Consider the following 16,821-nt stretch of genomic DNA (forward strand, 5'->3'; position numbering starts at 1 on the left):
AAGTGGCTCAAAGACTGGCTTACCGACCATAAACAGAGAGTTGTTATGAATGGTATATCATCTGACTGGCGAGATGTCAAAAGCGGTGTTCCACAGGGGTCGGTGTTTGGACCTGTTCTGTTTTTAGTGTACGTAAATGACATTGACGAGCGGCTATCGTGTAAAATATCGAAATTTGCCGACGACACAAACATAGCCAGCAGTCACTACGACAACAGATAAAGAACACTTCCAAGCTGATCTCGAACGTTTAAGCAGTCCCAGTAGCTAAATTATATTGTTTGTTATAGGGTTGTTGATTTATTTTTTTATTATGTTGTTTTAATTTGTTTTATTTTGTTTTGTTTTTGTTTTGTCTTGTTTTGCTTTGTTTACTTTGTTTTTTTCTTTTCCTTTCCTTTTCTTTTCTTTTCTCTTGATGTTTTCTTTTCTTTTCTCTTGATGTTTTCTTTTCTTTTCTCTTGATGTTTTCTTTTCTTTTCTTTCTGTTGGTGTTGCTGGGTGTGGATGAGCCTCCTCCTCCCCAGAAGACTCACCCGTCACCCGCCCTGCGGCCCCAGGGGCCGAAAGCTGGATGACTTTTTAGTTATTTTCTTGATATTGTAATTTAATTTTCTTTTCTCGATGATTTCATTTCCTTTCTCTATCCTCTATCTTGACTGTGTGGGTTAGCCTCCTCCTCCCCAGAAGACTCACCCGTCACCCACCCTGCGGCCCCAGGGGCCGAAAGGTGGATGACTTTTTTGTTTTCCTTTTCTTGACGTTTCTATCATCCTTTCTGGTGTTCCTGGGTCTGAACGAGCCGCTTTCCTCCCAGAAGAGACTCGCCCATAATTTTGTGATGTTGCTTTGGGCCGAAAGGTGGATGATTCTTTTCATTTCCATTTTCATTTTTCTTGTGTTACTTCTCTGGATTTTCCTTCTGGTGTTACTTCACATTTCTTCTTCTTGTGTTATTTCTCTTCAAATTCCGTCTTCTTGTGTAACTCTTTTCAGATTCCTTCTTCTGTGTAACTCTTTTCAATACCTTCTTCTGTGTTACTCTTTTCAATACCTTCTTCTGTGTTACTCTTTTCAATACCTTCTTCTGTGTTACTCTTTTCAATACCTTCTTCTGTGTAACTCTTTTCAATACCTTCTTCTGTGTTACTCTTTTCAATACCTTCTTCTGTGTTACTCTTTTCAATATCTTCTTCTGTGTAACTCTTTTCAATACCTTCTTCTGTGTAACTCTTTTCAATACCTTCTTCTGTGTTACTCTTTTCAATACCTTCTTCTGTGTAACTCTTTTCAATACCTTCTTCTGTGTTACTCTTTTCAATACCTTCTTCTGTGTTACTCTTTTCAATATCTTCTTCTGTGTAACTCTTTTCAATACCTTCTTCTGTGTAACTCTTTTCAATACCTTCTTCTGTGTTACTCTTTTCAATACCTTCTTCTGTGTTACTCTTTTCAATATCTTCTTCTGTGTAACTCTTTTCAATACCTTCTTCTGTGTTACTCTTTTCAATACCTTCTTCTGTGTTACTCTTTTCAATATCTTCTTCTGTGTAACTCTTTTCAATACCTTCTTCTGTGTAACTCTTTTCAATACCTTCTTCTGTGTTACTCTTTTCAATATCTTCTTCTGTGTTACTCTTTTCAATACCTTCTTCTGTGTTACTCTTTTCAATACCTTCTTCTTGTGTTACTCTTTTCAATATCTTCTTCTGTGTAACTCTTTTCAATACCTTCTTCTGTGTTACTCTTTTCAATACCTTCTTCTGTGTTACTCTTTTCAGTACCTTCTTCTGTGTTACTCTTTTCAAATTCCTTCATCTTGTGTTACTTCATATTCCTTCTTCTAATGTTACTTCTCTGCATTTTCCTTCTTCTGGTGTTCCCTTCTTTCCCTTCCTTCTCTCGGTGTTTCCATGTCGTCTTTTCCTGGTTTTGTATGTTGGAACGCGTTAGTCTCCATCTCCCCAGAGAAGACCCGCCATACCAACATACAAGACGCTTTAAACAAAGCAAAACAAGACAATTTTTTTTAGATTTTTTGTTTTTGTATTTTTTTTTGGATTTTTCGTTTTTTATCGTAGTTGGCATGACACTTGCCTTACATAGGGGAATTGTACCTCCCCATGCGTCGAACCTTCCATTGGAACGTGTCATTAACGCGTCGTCTGGCTAATAAGAGGTCAATAACTGCATGTCTTGCTGCCACTTCACGCCCCCCCAACCCCCGGACCCTCGGGATCTCCGACACCTCCGTGGACGCTCCGGGGGAGCCGAGGCGCCCTGCCGGAGCCCTGAGCCCTGCGACGCTCGCCAGGAAGGCCTTGGGCCCCCTAACGCTCCCCAGCCCCACGAGGCGAGGAGGGTGGATAGCAAGATGAGTCTCTTAAAATTCCAGACGGGATCAATTGAAATCAATCGAAATTACAGTGAAGGCGCCGGAGACCGTTTTTGTTGGATCAAGGATGGCAGGACGAAGGCCGAAGGAAGGCGACAGAGGAAGAAAGGAATAAAGGGGGGAAGGTGACAGGAGGAAGGGAGGAAGGAGAAAGATGACAGGACGAAGGAAAGAACGAGGGAAGGAAGGAAGGAAAGCAACAACGAGGGAAGGAAGGAAGGAAGGAACGAAAATGGAAGTTGACAGGGCGAAGGAAGGAGACTGAACTCATCTTCCACCTTTGATTAGATAGTTACCCAATTACAAGGAAAGAAGCAATAACAGGAAGAATAGGAAAAGAGAATTAAAAATTATATCGAGAAGATGAAAGGAGGGAAGGGAATGTGTGGGGTGGTGAGGGTAAGGGAGAGAAGAAATGAGGGGCGGGAGAGAGGGGCAGAGTATGGGCGTTTGAGGTGAGAGTAACACAAGTATGCCAGTCATGGGGTATGCATCTCTTGTATCAGACACATGCAGCTCTTTGGACAGAATAGAGTCAAAGATTTATTGGATTATCAGCTTCCTTCTTCTCATTGATTTTCTTTTACCTCTTGATGAGTTCCGCCGTAGTGTTGCACTTCTTTCTTTTCTCTAAAGCTATTATCATGGTAACTGCTCTTCTGAACTTGCTAATCCCATACGGCCCCTTTCACACCTGCGGGTGAGGCCCGCGTCCGCGCTTGTAACGCGGACGCGGCACTCGCCGTGTATCCTTTCTGACGGTGCGGGTGAAAACTGCTCACCACCCGCACGAAGGTGTGAGGAGGCAGGAGAAAGATTGGAAGGTGGAATGAAAGCCAGAGAAAGGTTCCATAGAAAACATCAGTCCTAAGTTTACGCGGGTCCGCTCATAAGCGCGGACGCGGGCCTCTCTCACGCCGTGTGAAAGGAGCCTATCCCCACCACTCCTGTGGCCCCACTACACAATACTTTCTACTCTAACCAACACTCATTGCTGTATAAATCGCTTATGCAAGTTTTAATCCGCATCTTCATTTTTTATCCGTTTTCGCTGGTAAACTCTGGAATAGCCTTCCTTCATCTGTTTCCTCCCTCATATAACTAAAACATGTTTCAGAGAGGAGTGTCAAGACACCTTTCCATTTTTTCTTTTTTTTCTGTATTCAATTTGGATCTTATATACACTGGTCACTTTTGAGGAGCTGTGCTTGTAGGGGCTTTCTTCCGTTAGTTTTTTTTTCTTTTTGCCTTTGACTGACTACTTTGTTGTTTAATATGAAAAAATGAGTGGTGAATGACGTACTGGGGTTAATCTGATCAGTAAGATTACCAAGATAAGGGTATAAGGGTGAGGTTGGCGGCGTTGGAAAGATGAGGAGTTACCACGATATGATGCAGAGGGAAGGTCGGAACGCTGGTCGGGAAAGGTTACGGTAACAGAGATGCAGAGGGGGAGTTGGTGGGTCGAAAGGTGACGTTGCCGTAATATGGATGAAGAGGTTAGGAGTTTGGCGGGGTACGAGGAGGAAGAAACACACACACAAAACAAAGGTATTTTGGAGGGTTAGAATAGTGAAGTTACTAGCTAAGGATGCACGGAGGAGAGCGGGGTTGTGATGAAGCCGTAACAAGAACCCAGCTGAGGATGTGATGGGTTGGGGGGTGGGGATGAAATGACAGTAATAAGGAACTGGAGGAGGGAAAGTTGGTAGTGAAAGTATAGCTGGCGTGGTGAAGGTAAAAAGGGCGGGCTAAGACAGAGGAACTTACCCGGTAGCAGCGACGGGCCAAATGTGTGGCTTTACCGTGTAGCAGCGACGGGCTAAATTTTTGCCATGATATAAACCCTAAAAAATAGATGATGCATAAACTGATCACAAATGCGTTGATATATATTATGAAATGGTTTGTGTGAGTGATGATTTTTTCTCATCTTTTTCGCTTAGAGGGGCCTTTGAGAAACATGATCCCTGCAGCTACCGGGTTAACAGGAGGGATGAGGAAGGCTAATAATGGTGTCAGAGGAGGTTATCGTAACACCCTCCTCCCGAAATTGACCTCTTTCGGCCACTCCTCGTGACTCTTTTGTGGGAACAGTGACTAGCGGGCTTTTTTTTTTTTATTAGTTTCCTTTTTTTGCCCTTGAGCTGTTTCCTCTAATCTAATGTAAAAAAAAAAAAAAAAAGAAGAAGGTCGAGAGGATAAGTGAGTGATAAGTGAGGATGAAGGAAAAAGTAAGTAAAATAAGTGAGTGAGGATAGTGGAAGATGACCTCTTTCGGCCACCTCTTTTGATTCTTTTTTGGGGGAGCAGCGAGTAGCGGGCATTGTTTCCTTTTTTGTGCCCTTGAGCTGTCTCCTCTGTATTAAAAAAAAAAAAGAGGTTAGTGGAGGTAGAGTGGTAGGGACCGGGAACAGACGGTGATGGATGGAGGCTGGTGGGTGGAGTCGGTGAAATGAGAGTGGTTAGGTGGTGAGTCTTGTGAAGAGAAGATGACGGGGTGGGAAAGGTAAAGGTGAAGGGACAGGGTCAGGGACAGGCAGGCCAAAAGCGGTAATGACAGACAAATGGAGAAACAGGAAAGGAAGACAGGGGATGAAGAAGGGCGTTCGGGGTAAGGATGGTGGAAGTGATGGAGGTGTGAAAACTACTGTAGAGAGGATAGCAGGTTGAGCCAAGGGAAAGATGGGTAATAACAGGACGCGAGGCACTGGGCGAGGGCAGTAAGCATGGTATAGTGACCAGAGCTGTATTGACCAACTGATGAAAGAAAGGTAACGGAGATCCACTGGTAAGGAAAGGATAGCATAGCAAGATGGGTAATAACAGGACGCGAGGCACTGGGCGAGGACGGTAAGCATGGTATACGTAGTGACCACAGAGCTGTAGTGACCAACTGATGAAAGAAAGGTAACGGAGATCCACTGGTAAGGAAAGGATGGCATAGCAAGATGGGTGAAGGGTTACAGAAGGGCGGAGGGTGACTGTAGAAGGGGTGGGAAGAAAAACTTAGTAAAAGACGTGACACGGTGAGCCCGGTGAAGGGAGTACGACCAGAGAAGACAGGTAAAGGAAGAGTAGTAAGGAGTACTAACGACAGTGTTATGTTTCAGGTGTTGCGGCATACACGTGATACAGGACGAAGAGCCGGCGTGGTTCCCCGCTGAAGAGCTGAGGGAATACTACGCCGTCGTGCCCCACAAAGTACGTCTCTCTCTCTCTCTCTCTCTCTCTCTCTCTCTCTCTCTCTCTCTCTCTCTCTCTCTCTCTCTCTCTCTCTCTCTCTCTCTCTCTCTCTAACACACACACACACACACACACACACACACACCTCAGATACGAAGTTCAAAACGAAGTGCATCTCTCTCTCTCTCTCTCTCTCTCTCTCTCTCTCTCTCTCTCTCTCTCTCTCTCTCTCTCTCTCTCTCTCTCTCTCTCTCTCTCTCTCTCTCTCTCTCTCACACACACACACACACACACACACACACACACACACACACACACACACACACGCACACACACACGAATCATGGTTGTGTCAGAGTAACACTCATCTCCGGTCCTTCTCCCAGGTGTCACAAGTGGAGCGGAAGCTGTTCTGCATCCACGAGGACGGCAGTGAAGGCCTCTGCTGCCCCATAGGCGGGCCGCCCCAGGAAAGCGTCTAGACTCTGCAGGGTGACGAGGCCGCAACACCTGATGGGCTCTCGTCAGTCACCCCACGAGGCCGCCATACTAGAGAAAGGAATCTTATCTGTGGAAATAGAAGCGAGTAGGAAATCGTCGACAGGTGGTTGGCGAGAATGAGGTTTGGTTGCAACACAGTCCACTTCCCGTGCGAGCCTTTCCCAAGCTTGTTCAACTATAATTGCATAATACTCAGGCAAAGCTCTAGGCTTTGTTCCTTGGTTGGCTTTCCTCCCTGATCTCCGATTTTCATGAGTTGCCACCCTCGCGAGGAGGTCAGGATCTGTTCCTAGACAACGCCTGCCCAGCACACGCCTTCGTCAATCGGCCACTCCCACCGTGGGGATCATCAAAATTATCGCCACCTTTTTTTCGCCCCTCTAGATGTGTCAAATATTGCATATAATTTTGAAATTTCTATAGTTCTGGTAGACCTATATGCACAATACTTTCCAAGCGGCGACGACATACACGGGTAAAGATCAGTATTAGGAACAGGCACGTTCAGGTAGCGCGTACACATGGAAGGAAGGGCCCGGCTACCTGTGGGCCAGGGGTTTGTCACCAGCAGCGAGGGTGCAATTATAATGTGCATGGCCACACTTCAGTATCACATTGTGGGTGAATGCTCAGTGCCGTGCACCCAGGCAAGAGTCAAGGATACCACAATGTGGGTGGGAAAAGCGTGATGGTGGGCGCGAAGGCAGCCTTGCTACCACCCCTGCTCCGCGGCCTCCACGGAATCAGACACCAACCCTGTGTCGGTCAATGATGGGACAACGAGGATCCTCACCATTGTTCGATGCATTTAACATTAAAATATCACTGAATACAACATCGCCGCCACTACACTGCCATAAGATCTGCAGCAGCCCTCTTTCAACCACTCAAAATATGTCCTCCAAAATTTCTTTGGGGGAATTATTACACAATGTCAAGTAGGTATCTAACAAATTCCTTAGTTTATAAAAGTTATTCGGAGCTGTGATCACCTGTTATTCAGTTAATTGAAAGATTATAATATAAGCCTTAATTTCTAAGAAATTGGATTCATTTTTACCTGGTAATAAACCATTGTTCTCGCAATATTCATATAAAACAATTATTATCACTGTTATCATTGAAATCCATGAAAGGCCATCGAAGGAAAATTAAAGACACCCAACACAGCTCCTTCCATGAGCAGACATGGATATGAAAAAAAATGTCAGTAGGCTAAGGAAAAAAGAATAAAAAAGGGGAAGAACAAAAATAATACCAATTGAGTTAAAAGGTGGGTGTTGATTTTTCCTTTAAACTTATCATGTCAACATGGGAATCAATCCCATCTGGGATCACATTCCACAATTCAATCAAATTGGGGAAAAATGAAAGGGAAAATTGGTTAATTGGGCATGAAAAAATGGTTGAAGAGAACGCTCAGTGGATTGTAAATAATGGCGTGTGTGGCGGGCAGGCTGAAATGGTGCCGTTAAGTGAAGAGGCTGCTCATCATTATCAAAAATCTTAAAAACAAAGTCAACGCACCAACAACCGCAATATCCATCGATTCTGAGCTACTGATCCTAGAACACAGATTTAATGCTGAAAATTACTAATTTATTCACTTGGTAGAAGTTACAAGAAGACTCCAGAAGTTCAGCGAGTGTTCTGGTGGCCTTACCCCGTCACCGTAACGCCAACACTCTCCTCAAGCAACACAGCCTCGGCGGCGGAGCACCGAGACGTCCTTAACGCACATAATCATTGTATAATGAGGGGCACAAGAAACGGACAAAAACTCGAGTAACGAGGTCCAAGGTTATACAGGCATGGCAAGGTCATGTCGGGGCCTCGAGGAGTGAGAAGCCCAGGTCACTCCTGCCGTGATGGAGGCGCCGGGGGGGGGGGGGGGGGGCAGAGCTGCCTCACGCCGGCTCGCCGCCACCACACATGAATCCCTAAGTTAAAAGTGCCTCTTATTGTTTGTTTGATTGTTATTAATAACAGTTAATTACAGCTGGTTGCCAAAATGTGTTAAAGTGATTGTTAAATACTTTTAAAATCCTCTCAATGTTTCATAAATGTTAACAAGAAGCGATATATCTGTGTCTGTGTATAGCGGGAGTGCAGTAGGTGTAGCGCGAGTAGTGCAGCGGGCGGGGCAGGCGGCGGCAGCTGTGCTCAGAGCCTTGTCCCAGCTGACGCATCAGGTCCAAAAGTTAGCTTACTTACAAATGCAAGAGACAGATGATCACTATATCTAAGTTTCCTAAAAGTTTCAAATTTGATTTTCAAGTTACAAATAGACTGCTTCCGTATAAATAATGTATATACAATATACATATATACATAAATACCTACAAGCAGACATACACACACACGCACAAGTACACGCACATCACCGTTCTTTGGTCATGAAGCAGCTACCATACTGCACCTGAAGGCTAGCAATCAGTAGCTTTCCTTGTAAATACCAACTCAACTCTGAGCCACAAGTCACCTGTGGCTGCGTCCTGTTGCACCCTTCCGGGAGGTGAGGCGCCTAGCTTGTGGGCGTGGTGGGTCAGTCCGTAGGTCTGCAATAAACTAATTTCTAAGGCATCACTGTCTGTATGCAAGTGTTTGTGCATTAATTAGTGGGGCGCCACGGCCCGCGACCCCGTCATAGTGTACACCCAGGGCCTGAGTTACCTTAGTTTTTGTGTTACTAAACCCCTCCTCCTCCTCCTCCTCCTTCCGAAGACATGAGAGAGAGAGAGAGAGAGAGACCATCCGTCTCCACTCCACCTGGGAATCGAACCCGCGATCTCACATTTCTGAGGCGAGCATACTTGCTACTTCACTACGAAGCTCCGTCTGTGTGTGTGTGTGTGTGTGCTGTCCGAACATGTGCTAGAATCGCGATCCAATGCCAGTATCCTTCCCGAAAGAACTTTGAACTCTGGTGACGGATCTCTGGGTACAATAGTAACATCAAATCACACCAGAAGACAGCCGGGCAGCGGGGAACACTCATCAACTGGCTCCCCGTGCTCATTCACGGTGGGGCAAACGTGGAGCACGAATTAAAGAGTTCCTCTCAACTCCGCCAGGGAATCAAACCCGGAACGGGACCTCACTGGTGTGAAGTGAGCGTGCTAACCACAGCATTACGCGTGCACGCGCGTGCGTACTTGCGTGCGTGCGTACTTGCGTGAGTGTGTACGTGCCTGCGTGAGTGTGTACGTACGTGCGTGCGTGAATACCTGCGTGCGAGCGTCCCTGCATGCATGCATGCGTACGTGTGTGTGTGTGTGTGTGTGTGAGAGAGAGAGAGAGAGAGAGAGAGAGAGAGAGAGAGAGAGAGAGAGAGAGAGAGAGTCACACCAGTAGGCCCCACGATGAGCAGCAGCAGCAGCAGCAGCCACCAGTCAGGGAGCTCACCCACTCAACAAGTACAAAACGATCGTCCTCGGCCCAGAGGCTCCAGCTTCCCAGCGGCAGCCTGATAAATCTAAAAATGCATCTGGCTGGCTGACTGCCTGACTGCCTGACTAGAGGAAAATGATGGAGGGGAGGAGGACAGCTTGTTTCTTTTATTTAAGCAACTCAAACTTTTAAACACGATTAGATTTCGTTTACATCAATACTCGTTTAGTTGTGTCACTTGGGCGAGTAGCCATACCAGCGTTACTTTGGAGAAGACTGAGTTTCATGAGCCGAGTGAGGGCGCCATAGAGTACCAGGCCAGCAGCAAAGTTCTGGGACGCGTCAACAACAACAGCCAGGATCAACAAACATCTAGGAGCAAAATTCGACAGCCTGTGATATTATAATATATTTTATGCTGGAACTTTTTCTATTGATTATATTTTTTTAATACGAAATCGTGTTCTTCCATGAAACTTCCACAAATCTTCCATGTTATTTATAGTGCAGGGCAGCGGGGCTCGGCTCCTGGCGATGGAGTCCCTCATTGCGACAACGGTCAGGCTGGCGAGGAATTGAACATTCACTTCAGTTTTCCTTGCACTAGTTAGATTACCCTCGCGCAGGTCCGCATATTAAGTCCGTATTTTTTTCAGAGTTTTCTCGAAAAGTTTAGAATGGATGCAGCTTTAACTTAAACTACAAATAAAATTAAATAATGCTGTAAATACAATGTTGACCATACGGTAAGATGAACGAAAGCTTGTCTTGCCCTTCCCCCCACTCTCTCTCTCTCTCTCTCTCTCTCTCTCTCTCTCTCTCTCTCTCTCTCTCTCTCTCTCTCTCTCTCTCTCTCTCTCCTGTGGTTTATCCTCCCCTGAAACAGTCGTAGAGGCTGCACAATATCGGTACTCAGTAAGTAACCATCTCCGCTTAGGAAGAAAACTATGCGCCAGAGAGTATTCTTTTTGCTTTTCTAGTGGAGGTGAACACGAGTGTCGCGGGTTCTCCAATATAAAGTTGTTCCCCGACATCTAGCAGAGACGATCCAGTGAGACGTGTTATTGTTTAGACCAATAAAATTTCTGATAGAGGCTGGGTTTTCCTTTCCAACCACAGTGACGAAAGACACAGAAAACAAGTTTAAATTAGTGGTTGTTAAGCCTTTCCGAGCTATTTGTCAGCTACAAACCATCCTTAAAGTTGTGTGTGTGTGTGTGTGTGTGTGTGTGTGTGTGTGTGTGAGAGAGAGAGAGAGAGAGAGAGAGAGAGAGAAATTCACCCACGGCCTGATCACGAGCTGGACTTGTCATCGCCAGCAAATAGGCTACCCTCCTCATTAGTCGATCTCTGGGTACTGCCGAGACCTTCACACCCCACACACTCCATCCCCCTTGCTCAAGGGGAAACAGTAACCGCTTCTTGTTAGTGGAAAAATCCCGGCCTGAGCGGGTCTCGAGCCTCCGCGTGCCAGACCGTGAAGCACGGCAGCCCAAAGCTGATTGTTAAGTTTATTGTTGCAGACGCAAGTGTCTGATTTCATCACACAACAAAGGAGAAGGTAGGAGCATGCCATCCCTACTCCCAGGCACTACATATTAAAGTTAGTACAATGAGATGAAAAAAAAGGTACAATTCTAGGGGCCAGCCACAAGGGACTGCACACAAGAAGCTTTACGACTGAGTACTGGAGCGATGTGTGTGTGTGTGTGTGTGTGTGTGAAGTCCTCCCTAAAGCGCCAGTAGACTTCTATCTCAGCCACCCCCTCTCGCCACCCCGTCCCTCCACCTCTCCCATCCACCCTCCTTCTAGCTAAGTCCTCACTCCCCACTAGCACCCCCCCCCCCCCATGTCTCCTTACCAACTTTTCTTAATCTTTACCAACCAACAAGCGAAGGGGGATGAACTACCGAGCAAGCGACGGGTGGGAGTCAAACTACCGAGCAAGCGACGGGCGGGAGTCAAACTACCGAGCAAGCGACGGGTGGGAGTCAAACTACCGAGCAAGCGACGGGCGGGAGTCAAACTACCGAGCAAGCGACGGGCGGGAGTCAAACTACCGAGCAAGCGACGGGTGGGAGTCAAACTACCGAGCAAGCGACGGGCGGGAGTCAAACTACCGAGCAAGCGACGGGCGGGAGTCAAACTACCGAGCAAGAGACGGGAGTCAAACTACCGAGCAAGCGACGGGTGGAGTCAAACTACCGAGCAAGCGACGGGCGGAGTCAAACTACCGAGCAAGCGACGGGAGCCAAACTCCCGCGCAAGCGACGGGCGGGAGTCAAACTACCGAGCAAGCGACGGGTGGGAGTCAAACTACCGAGCAAGCGACGGGTGGGAGTCAAACTACCGAGCAAGCGACGGGCGGGAGTCAAACTACCGAGCAAGCGACGGGTGGGAGTCAAACTACCGAGCAAGCGACGGGCGGGAGTCAAACTACCGAGCAAGCGACGGGCGGGAGTCAAACTACCGAGCAAGCGACGGAGCAAGCAACGGGCGGGAGTCAAACTACCGAGCAAGCGACGGGCGGGAGTCAAACTACCGAGCAAGCGACGGGAGTCAAACTACCGAGCAAGCGACGGCGGAGTCAGACTACCGAGCAAGCGACGGGCGGGAGTCAAACTACCGAGCAAGCAACGGGCGGAGTCAGACTACCGAGCAAGCGACGGGCGGGAGTCAAACTACCGAGCAAGCGACGGGCGGGAGTCAGACTACCGAGCAAGCGACGGGCGGGAGTCAAACTACCGAGCAAGCGACGGGCGGGAGTCAGACTACCGAGCAAGCGACGGGCGGGAGTCAAACTACCGAGCAAGCGACGGGAGTCAGACTACCGAGCAAGCGACGGGCGGGAGTCAAACTACCGAGCAAGCAACGGGCGGAGTCAAACTACCGAGCAAGCAACGGGCGAGTCAAACTACCGAGCAAGCGACGGGCGGAGTCAAACTACCGAGCAAGCGACGGGCGGAGTCAAACTACCGAGCAAGCGACGGGCGGAGTCAAACTACCGAGCAAGCGACGGGCGGAGTCAAACTACCGAGCAAGCCACGGGCGGGTGTCAGACTACCGAGCAAGCGACGGGCGGGAGTCAAACTACCGAGCAAGCGACGGGCGGGAGTCAAACTACCGAGCAAGCAACGGGCGGGAGTCATACTACCGAGCAAGCGACGGGCGGGAGTCAAACTACCGAGCAAGCGACGGGCGGGAGTCAAACTACCGAGCAAGCGACGGGCGGGAGTCAAACTACCGAGCAAGCGACGGGTGGGAGTCAAACTACCGAGCAAGCGACGGGCGAGTCAGACTACCGAGCAAGCGACGGGCGAGTCAAACCTTTACCTTGAGTCAGACTACCGAGCAAGCGACGGGCGGAGTCAGACTACCGAGCAAGCGACGGGCGGAGTCAAACCGTCAAACTACCGAGCAAGCGACGGGTGAGTCAGACTACCGAGCAAGCGACGGGCGGGTCAAACTACCGAGCAAGCGACGGGCGGAGTCAAACTACCGAGCAAGCGACGGGCGGAGTCAAACTACCGAGCAAGCGACGGGCGGAGTCAAACCTTTACCTTGAGTCAAACTACCGAGCAAGCGACGGGCGAGTCAAACCTTTACCTTAGTCAAACTACCGAGCAAGCGACGGGCAGGAGTCAAACCTTTACCTTGAGTCAAACTACCGAGCAAGCGACGGGCGGGAGTCAAACTACCGAGCAAGCGACGGGCGGGAGTCAGACTACCGAGCAAGCGACGGGCGGGAGTCAAACCGTCAGACTACCGAGCAAGCGACGGGCGGAGTCAAACTACCGAGCAAGCGACGGGGAGTCAAACTACCGAGCAAGCAACGGGCGGGAGTCAAACTACCGAGCAAGCGACGGGCGGGAGTCAAACTACCGAGCAAGCGACGGGCGGGAGTCAAACTACCGAGCAAGCGACGGGCGGGAGTCAAACTACCGAGCAAGCGACGGGCGGGAGTCAAACTACCGAGCAAGCGACGGGCGGGAGTCAGACTACCGAGCAAGCGACGGGCGAGAGTCAAACCTTTACCTTGAGTCAGACTACCGAGCAAGCGACGGGCGGGAGTCAGACTACCGAGCAAGCGACGGGCGGGAGTCAAACCTTTACCTTGAGTCAAACTACCGAGCAAGCGACGGGTGGGAGTCAGACTACCGAGCAAGCGACGGGCGGGAGTCAAACTACCGAGCAAGCGACGGGCGGGAGTCAAACTACCGAGCAAGCGACGGGCGGGAGTCAAACTACCGAGCAAGCGACGGGCGGGAGTCAAACCTTTACCTTGAGTCAAACTACCGAGCAAGCGACGGGCGGGAGTCAAACCTTTACCTTGAGTCAAACTACCGAGCAAGCGACGGGCGGGAGTCAAACCTTTACCTTGAGTCAAACTACCGAGCAAGCGACGGGCGGGGGAAGGGTCAAACAACCGAGCAAGCGAGGGGCGAGGGGGTGAAACTACCGAGAAAGAGAGGGGCGGGCGGAGGGTCAAACTACCAAAACCGTAAGGGGGGGGGGGGGGGCAGACGGGGAGGGGTCAAACTACAGAGCAAACGAAAGGCCTCTTGTAACACACACCGGCGCAGCTTATAATATCAACGGCATCTAAAACACGCCTTCCCATTGGCTGTTATGCACCTTTAGAAATTATATACAGCCTCTCATTGGTCCATCCGACCCCAATGGAGGACCCTCATTGGGTAAAGGAGCTGCCCAGCCAGGCTTGCTAATGTCGCCGCATCCCATGTCACCTCACATTAAGAACTAAAACCTAACAAAGTTAAAAATAAATAAGTAAACAATAAAAAAAGTAAACTGCACCTACGTCACACCATTCTTCAAATCATACGACATCCATCCAAGTCGATCCACCATATAGGTGTTCACTTGCCATGGAGACAATAAACAGTAGCACGGTTCCCCCCCCTTACAGGGCCGCCTTTGAGCAAAGGCCGTCCCCCTATTTAGGAGGTAAATCTTACGAACGAACCTCACCAAAACCCCAAACAAGTGGTAATACAGAACGGCATAACCAGTGGACGTACAGTCGGTAGAAAAAGTATCGAACACCTTTGCGTCGAATGAACAGAAATTGAGCGAATCTTATTGACATGGTTTTGTGTCGGCTCGGTTGGTACCAGTGGCTCGAGTCTACTCATTGGCACCCACCTAACCAACACAACACCATGTATATAGGTTTCGCTCAAAGTCTATCCAGTGGACCATTGAGTGTTCGATACTTTTTTTGTCGACTGTACGTGCACACCCAGCCCTTGCCTCCCCACGCCGGCGGTGTCAAAGTGCACAATTCCAGTCACATTACCTTGTCTCCTCGGCTTCTCCCCCTCCCTCACGGGGCACACGCGTCCTCCTCATCGTCCTCGTCCTCCCAACTGCAACGGCACTGCGTACACTCCGCGGTAAATCTCGCAAAACAGAAATGACACCCGCCGTCACCAATACGCCGCCGGTGCGCATGTGTGACTGACAGAGTGGAGGGTTGAGGCGACGCGGGGGTGCCTTGAGAGAGGCTATAATAGTAACGAGACGGGCTACGACTGAACCGTTGCCGATACAATGAAACAAATCCTCAAACGGAGAGAAATAAATGCTGGTCAACACATCATTCTTAATTCTATTTTTAGAGGACCCCAACCATATGCTCCAGGCACTCCTTAAAACAATAACGGAAGTCTGCCAAAAGTATGTGTCACCAAAAAGGTTTAAAACAGCCTCCTAAAACAAAATCCCCAGAGACAGGAGGATTCTAATGGAGAAAAGAGCGTCCCTGACTAGACAGCTACAAACGGCCAACAACCCACACCGAAAGTCCGCCCTCATTAATAGATTAACACAGGTGGAACGAGAAATCAAGGCCTCACATGAAAAACAGCAAATAGAAGAAGAAAACAAGGCAGTAAGCAACATCAAAGAAAACCCCAAGTATTTCTACAGCTACTGCAAAAAATTCTCCACAACAAAATCCAAAATTGGGCCACTCGAAACACAAAAAGGCAAACTAACAAATGACCCCTCAGAAATGTGTCAGCTGTTAATGCACCAATACAAAAGGGTATTCAGTACACCACAACCCACCGCCATCGTCCAAGACCCCATCACATTCTTTGCCGAAAACCCAGCCCACACACTACTGCCAGAAGTGCTAATAATCACCGGGGACATAAAGAACTACGTGCAAACTCTGCAGCTGGACCCGACGGAGTGCCAGCTATCCTGCTCCGTGAGTGTATTGAAACAATGGCACATCCCATACGCAAGCTGTGGTAGTGCTCGTTGGATGCAGGAAAAGTGCCAGAGCTATTCAAACACTCCTTCATATGCCCCATCTGCAAGGGAGGCGATAAAAGCCTTCCAAAGAACTATAGGCCGGTTGCCCTCACCTCACATATTATCAAAATCCAGGAGAAATGTGTGAAGAACAAGATCCACGAATACCTGGAAGCAAACAACCTGCTGAGCGAGAGTCAACACGGCTTTAGGAAAGGAAGATCATGCCTATCCAAGCTGCTAACCCACTACGATTGGCTCCTGAACAACCTAGCCACAGGACAAAACGCAGATGTCGTCTTACATAAACTCCGGAAGCTAGGCATAACAGGCAAGCTGGGAGTCTGGCTGCAAGACTTCCTCACACACAGAAAGCAGTCAGTATCCATAGATGGCCAAAAGTCAGAGGCATGTGTGGTGAAAATTGGAGTGCCGCAAGGGTCAGTGTTGGGCCCTCTCCTCTTCCTCGTACACCTGGGAGACATAACCACCACCCTAGACAGAGCCGTTATCTCCTTTGTTGACGACACCAACATCAGCCAGAGCATCAGCACTCCAGAGGACGTGAACAGCCTGCAACAAGACCTCAGTAACGTGTACACATGGGCCACACAGAACAACATGAATTTCAACCAAGAAAAATTCGAGCTACTGAGGTGTGGCCCAAACCAGAACATCAAAAATGAAACCAAGCTGTACACACAGAGGGAGAACACGAAATTGTCCCGCAGTCACGCGTCAAATGTGCGTCTCAGCATATGACTCACATATGACTGACTGCCCAGTTCCATTTCTTATTCTTAATAATGGCGCCACTATAAACAATTGCCTGCCTCATGACAGGCTCGGGCCGACCATCCGCTGGCAGGCCCCTAAGAAATAGCCTACAGGCGCTACAGGCCATATGTAAAAAAAAAATAATAATGATAAATAAATAAATAAATAAAATAAAATAAAAATACATTAACCTTTTTTCTGTTCATTAATCCTTGCTGCTTACTTCTTGTTTCTCCATGTTATATCCAACACCTTTCTTCATTCTTCTTTGTGTGCCTCTCAGCTT

General features: G+C 48.4%; 3 protein-coding genes across 58 annotated transcripts in view; 2 read left to right on the forward strand and 1 right to left on the reverse strand.

The window, feature by feature from the left end:
- The window catches only part of LOC126985122 (sodium-dependent neutral amino acid transporter B(0)AT3-like), a 174,208-nt gene extending 163,642 nt beyond the window's left edge, over positions 1–10,566 (forward strand). For all 7 annotated transcript variants that reach the window (XM_050839606.1, XM_050839610.1, XM_050839604.1 and 4 more), the window contains 2 exons: positions 5,509–5,599; positions 5,968–10,566. In XM_050839606.1, coding sequence (XP_050695563.1) covers positions 5,509–5,599; positions 5,968–6,063 — 187 coding nt within the window. In that variant the 3' untranslated portion in view covers positions 6,064–10,566. The remainder of the gene's footprint in view (positions 1–5,508; positions 5,600–5,967) is intronic.
- On the reverse strand, positions 422–2,426 carry LOC126985123 (uncharacterized). Of its 50 annotated transcripts, none has more exons than XM_050839657.1 (6): positions 1,731–2,425; positions 1,595–1,675; positions 1,433–1,540; positions 1,325–1,351; positions 1,136–1,189; positions 422–1,081 (listed from the first exon to the last, which is right to left on the reverse strand). In XM_050839657.1, the coding sequence occupies exons 1-6, from the start codon at positions 1,816–1,818 to the stop codon at positions 993–995; spliced, it is 447 nt and encodes a 148-aa protein (XP_050695614.1). In that variant the 5' UTR covers positions 1,819–2,425; the 3' UTR covers positions 422–992. The 50 variants fall into 50 exon arrangements, with proteins under 50 accessions (XP_050695614.1, XP_050695620.1, XP_050695621.1 ...); XM_050839663.1 differs by lacking the exons at positions 1,136–1,189; positions 1,325–1,351 and adding exons at positions 1,082–1,108; positions 1,244–1,297 and having other exon boundaries at positions 422–1,000; positions 1,379–1,540; XM_050839664.1 differs by lacking the exons at positions 1,136–1,189; positions 1,325–1,351 and adding exons at positions 1,082–1,108; positions 1,298–1,324 and having other exon boundaries at positions 422–1,000; positions 1,379–1,540.
- An 808-nt stretch (positions 10,567–11,374) lies between the features above and the next one.
- Positions 11,375–16,641, forward strand: LOC126984991 (RNA-binding protein 6-like). The gene is made up of 5 exons (XM_050839220.1): positions 11,375–11,547; positions 11,742–12,731; positions 13,235–13,914; positions 16,258–16,414; positions 16,602–16,641. Exons 1-5 carry the CDS (start codon positions 11,375–11,377, stop codon positions 16,639–16,641), a joined length of 2,040 nt encoding a protein of 679 aa, XP_050695177.1.
- The last annotated feature ends 180 nt before the right edge of the window (positions 16,642–16,821 follow it).

The sequence above is a fragment of the Eriocheir sinensis genome, chromosome 58, assembly GCF_024679095.1.
Source record: "Eriocheir sinensis breed Jianghai 21 chromosome 58, ASM2467909v1, whole genome shotgun sequence".
NCBI classification, from domain to species: Eukaryota; Metazoa; Arthropoda; class Malacostraca; order Decapoda; family Varunidae; genus Eriocheir; species Eriocheir sinensis.

What these genes read in the sequence shown, in the direction of transcription:
- LOC126985123 (XM_050839613.1), bottom strand. Translation starts at nt 1,818, where the DNA reads ATGAAGGAATTTGAAAAGAGTAACACAGAAGAAGGTACTGAAAAGAGT. An exon ending in AAAGAGTAACACAGAAGAAG is followed by an intron (nt 1,676 to 1,730) that starts GTATTGAAAAGA and finishes CACAAGAAGAAG; the next exon opens with GTATTGAAAAGAGTAACACA. An exon ending in AAAGAGTAACACAGAAGAAG is followed by an intron (nt 1,541 to 1,594) that starts GTATTGAAAAGA and finishes ACACAGAAGAAG; the next exon opens with ATATTGAAAAGAGTAACACA.
- LOC126984991 (XM_050839220.1), top strand. Translation starts at nt 11,375, where the DNA reads ATGAACTACCGAGCAAGCGACGGGTGGGAGTCAAACTACCGAGCAAGC. An exon ending in AACTACCGAGCAAGCGACGG is followed by an intron (nt 11,548 to 11,741) that starts GTGGGAGTCAAA and finishes CTCCCGCGCAAG; the next exon opens with CGACGGGCGGGAGTCAAACT. An exon ending in AACAACCGAGCAAGCGAGGG is followed by an intron (nt 13,915 to 16,257) that starts GCGAGGGGGTGA and finishes CCACCACCCTAG; the next exon opens with ACAGAGCCGTTATCTCCTTT.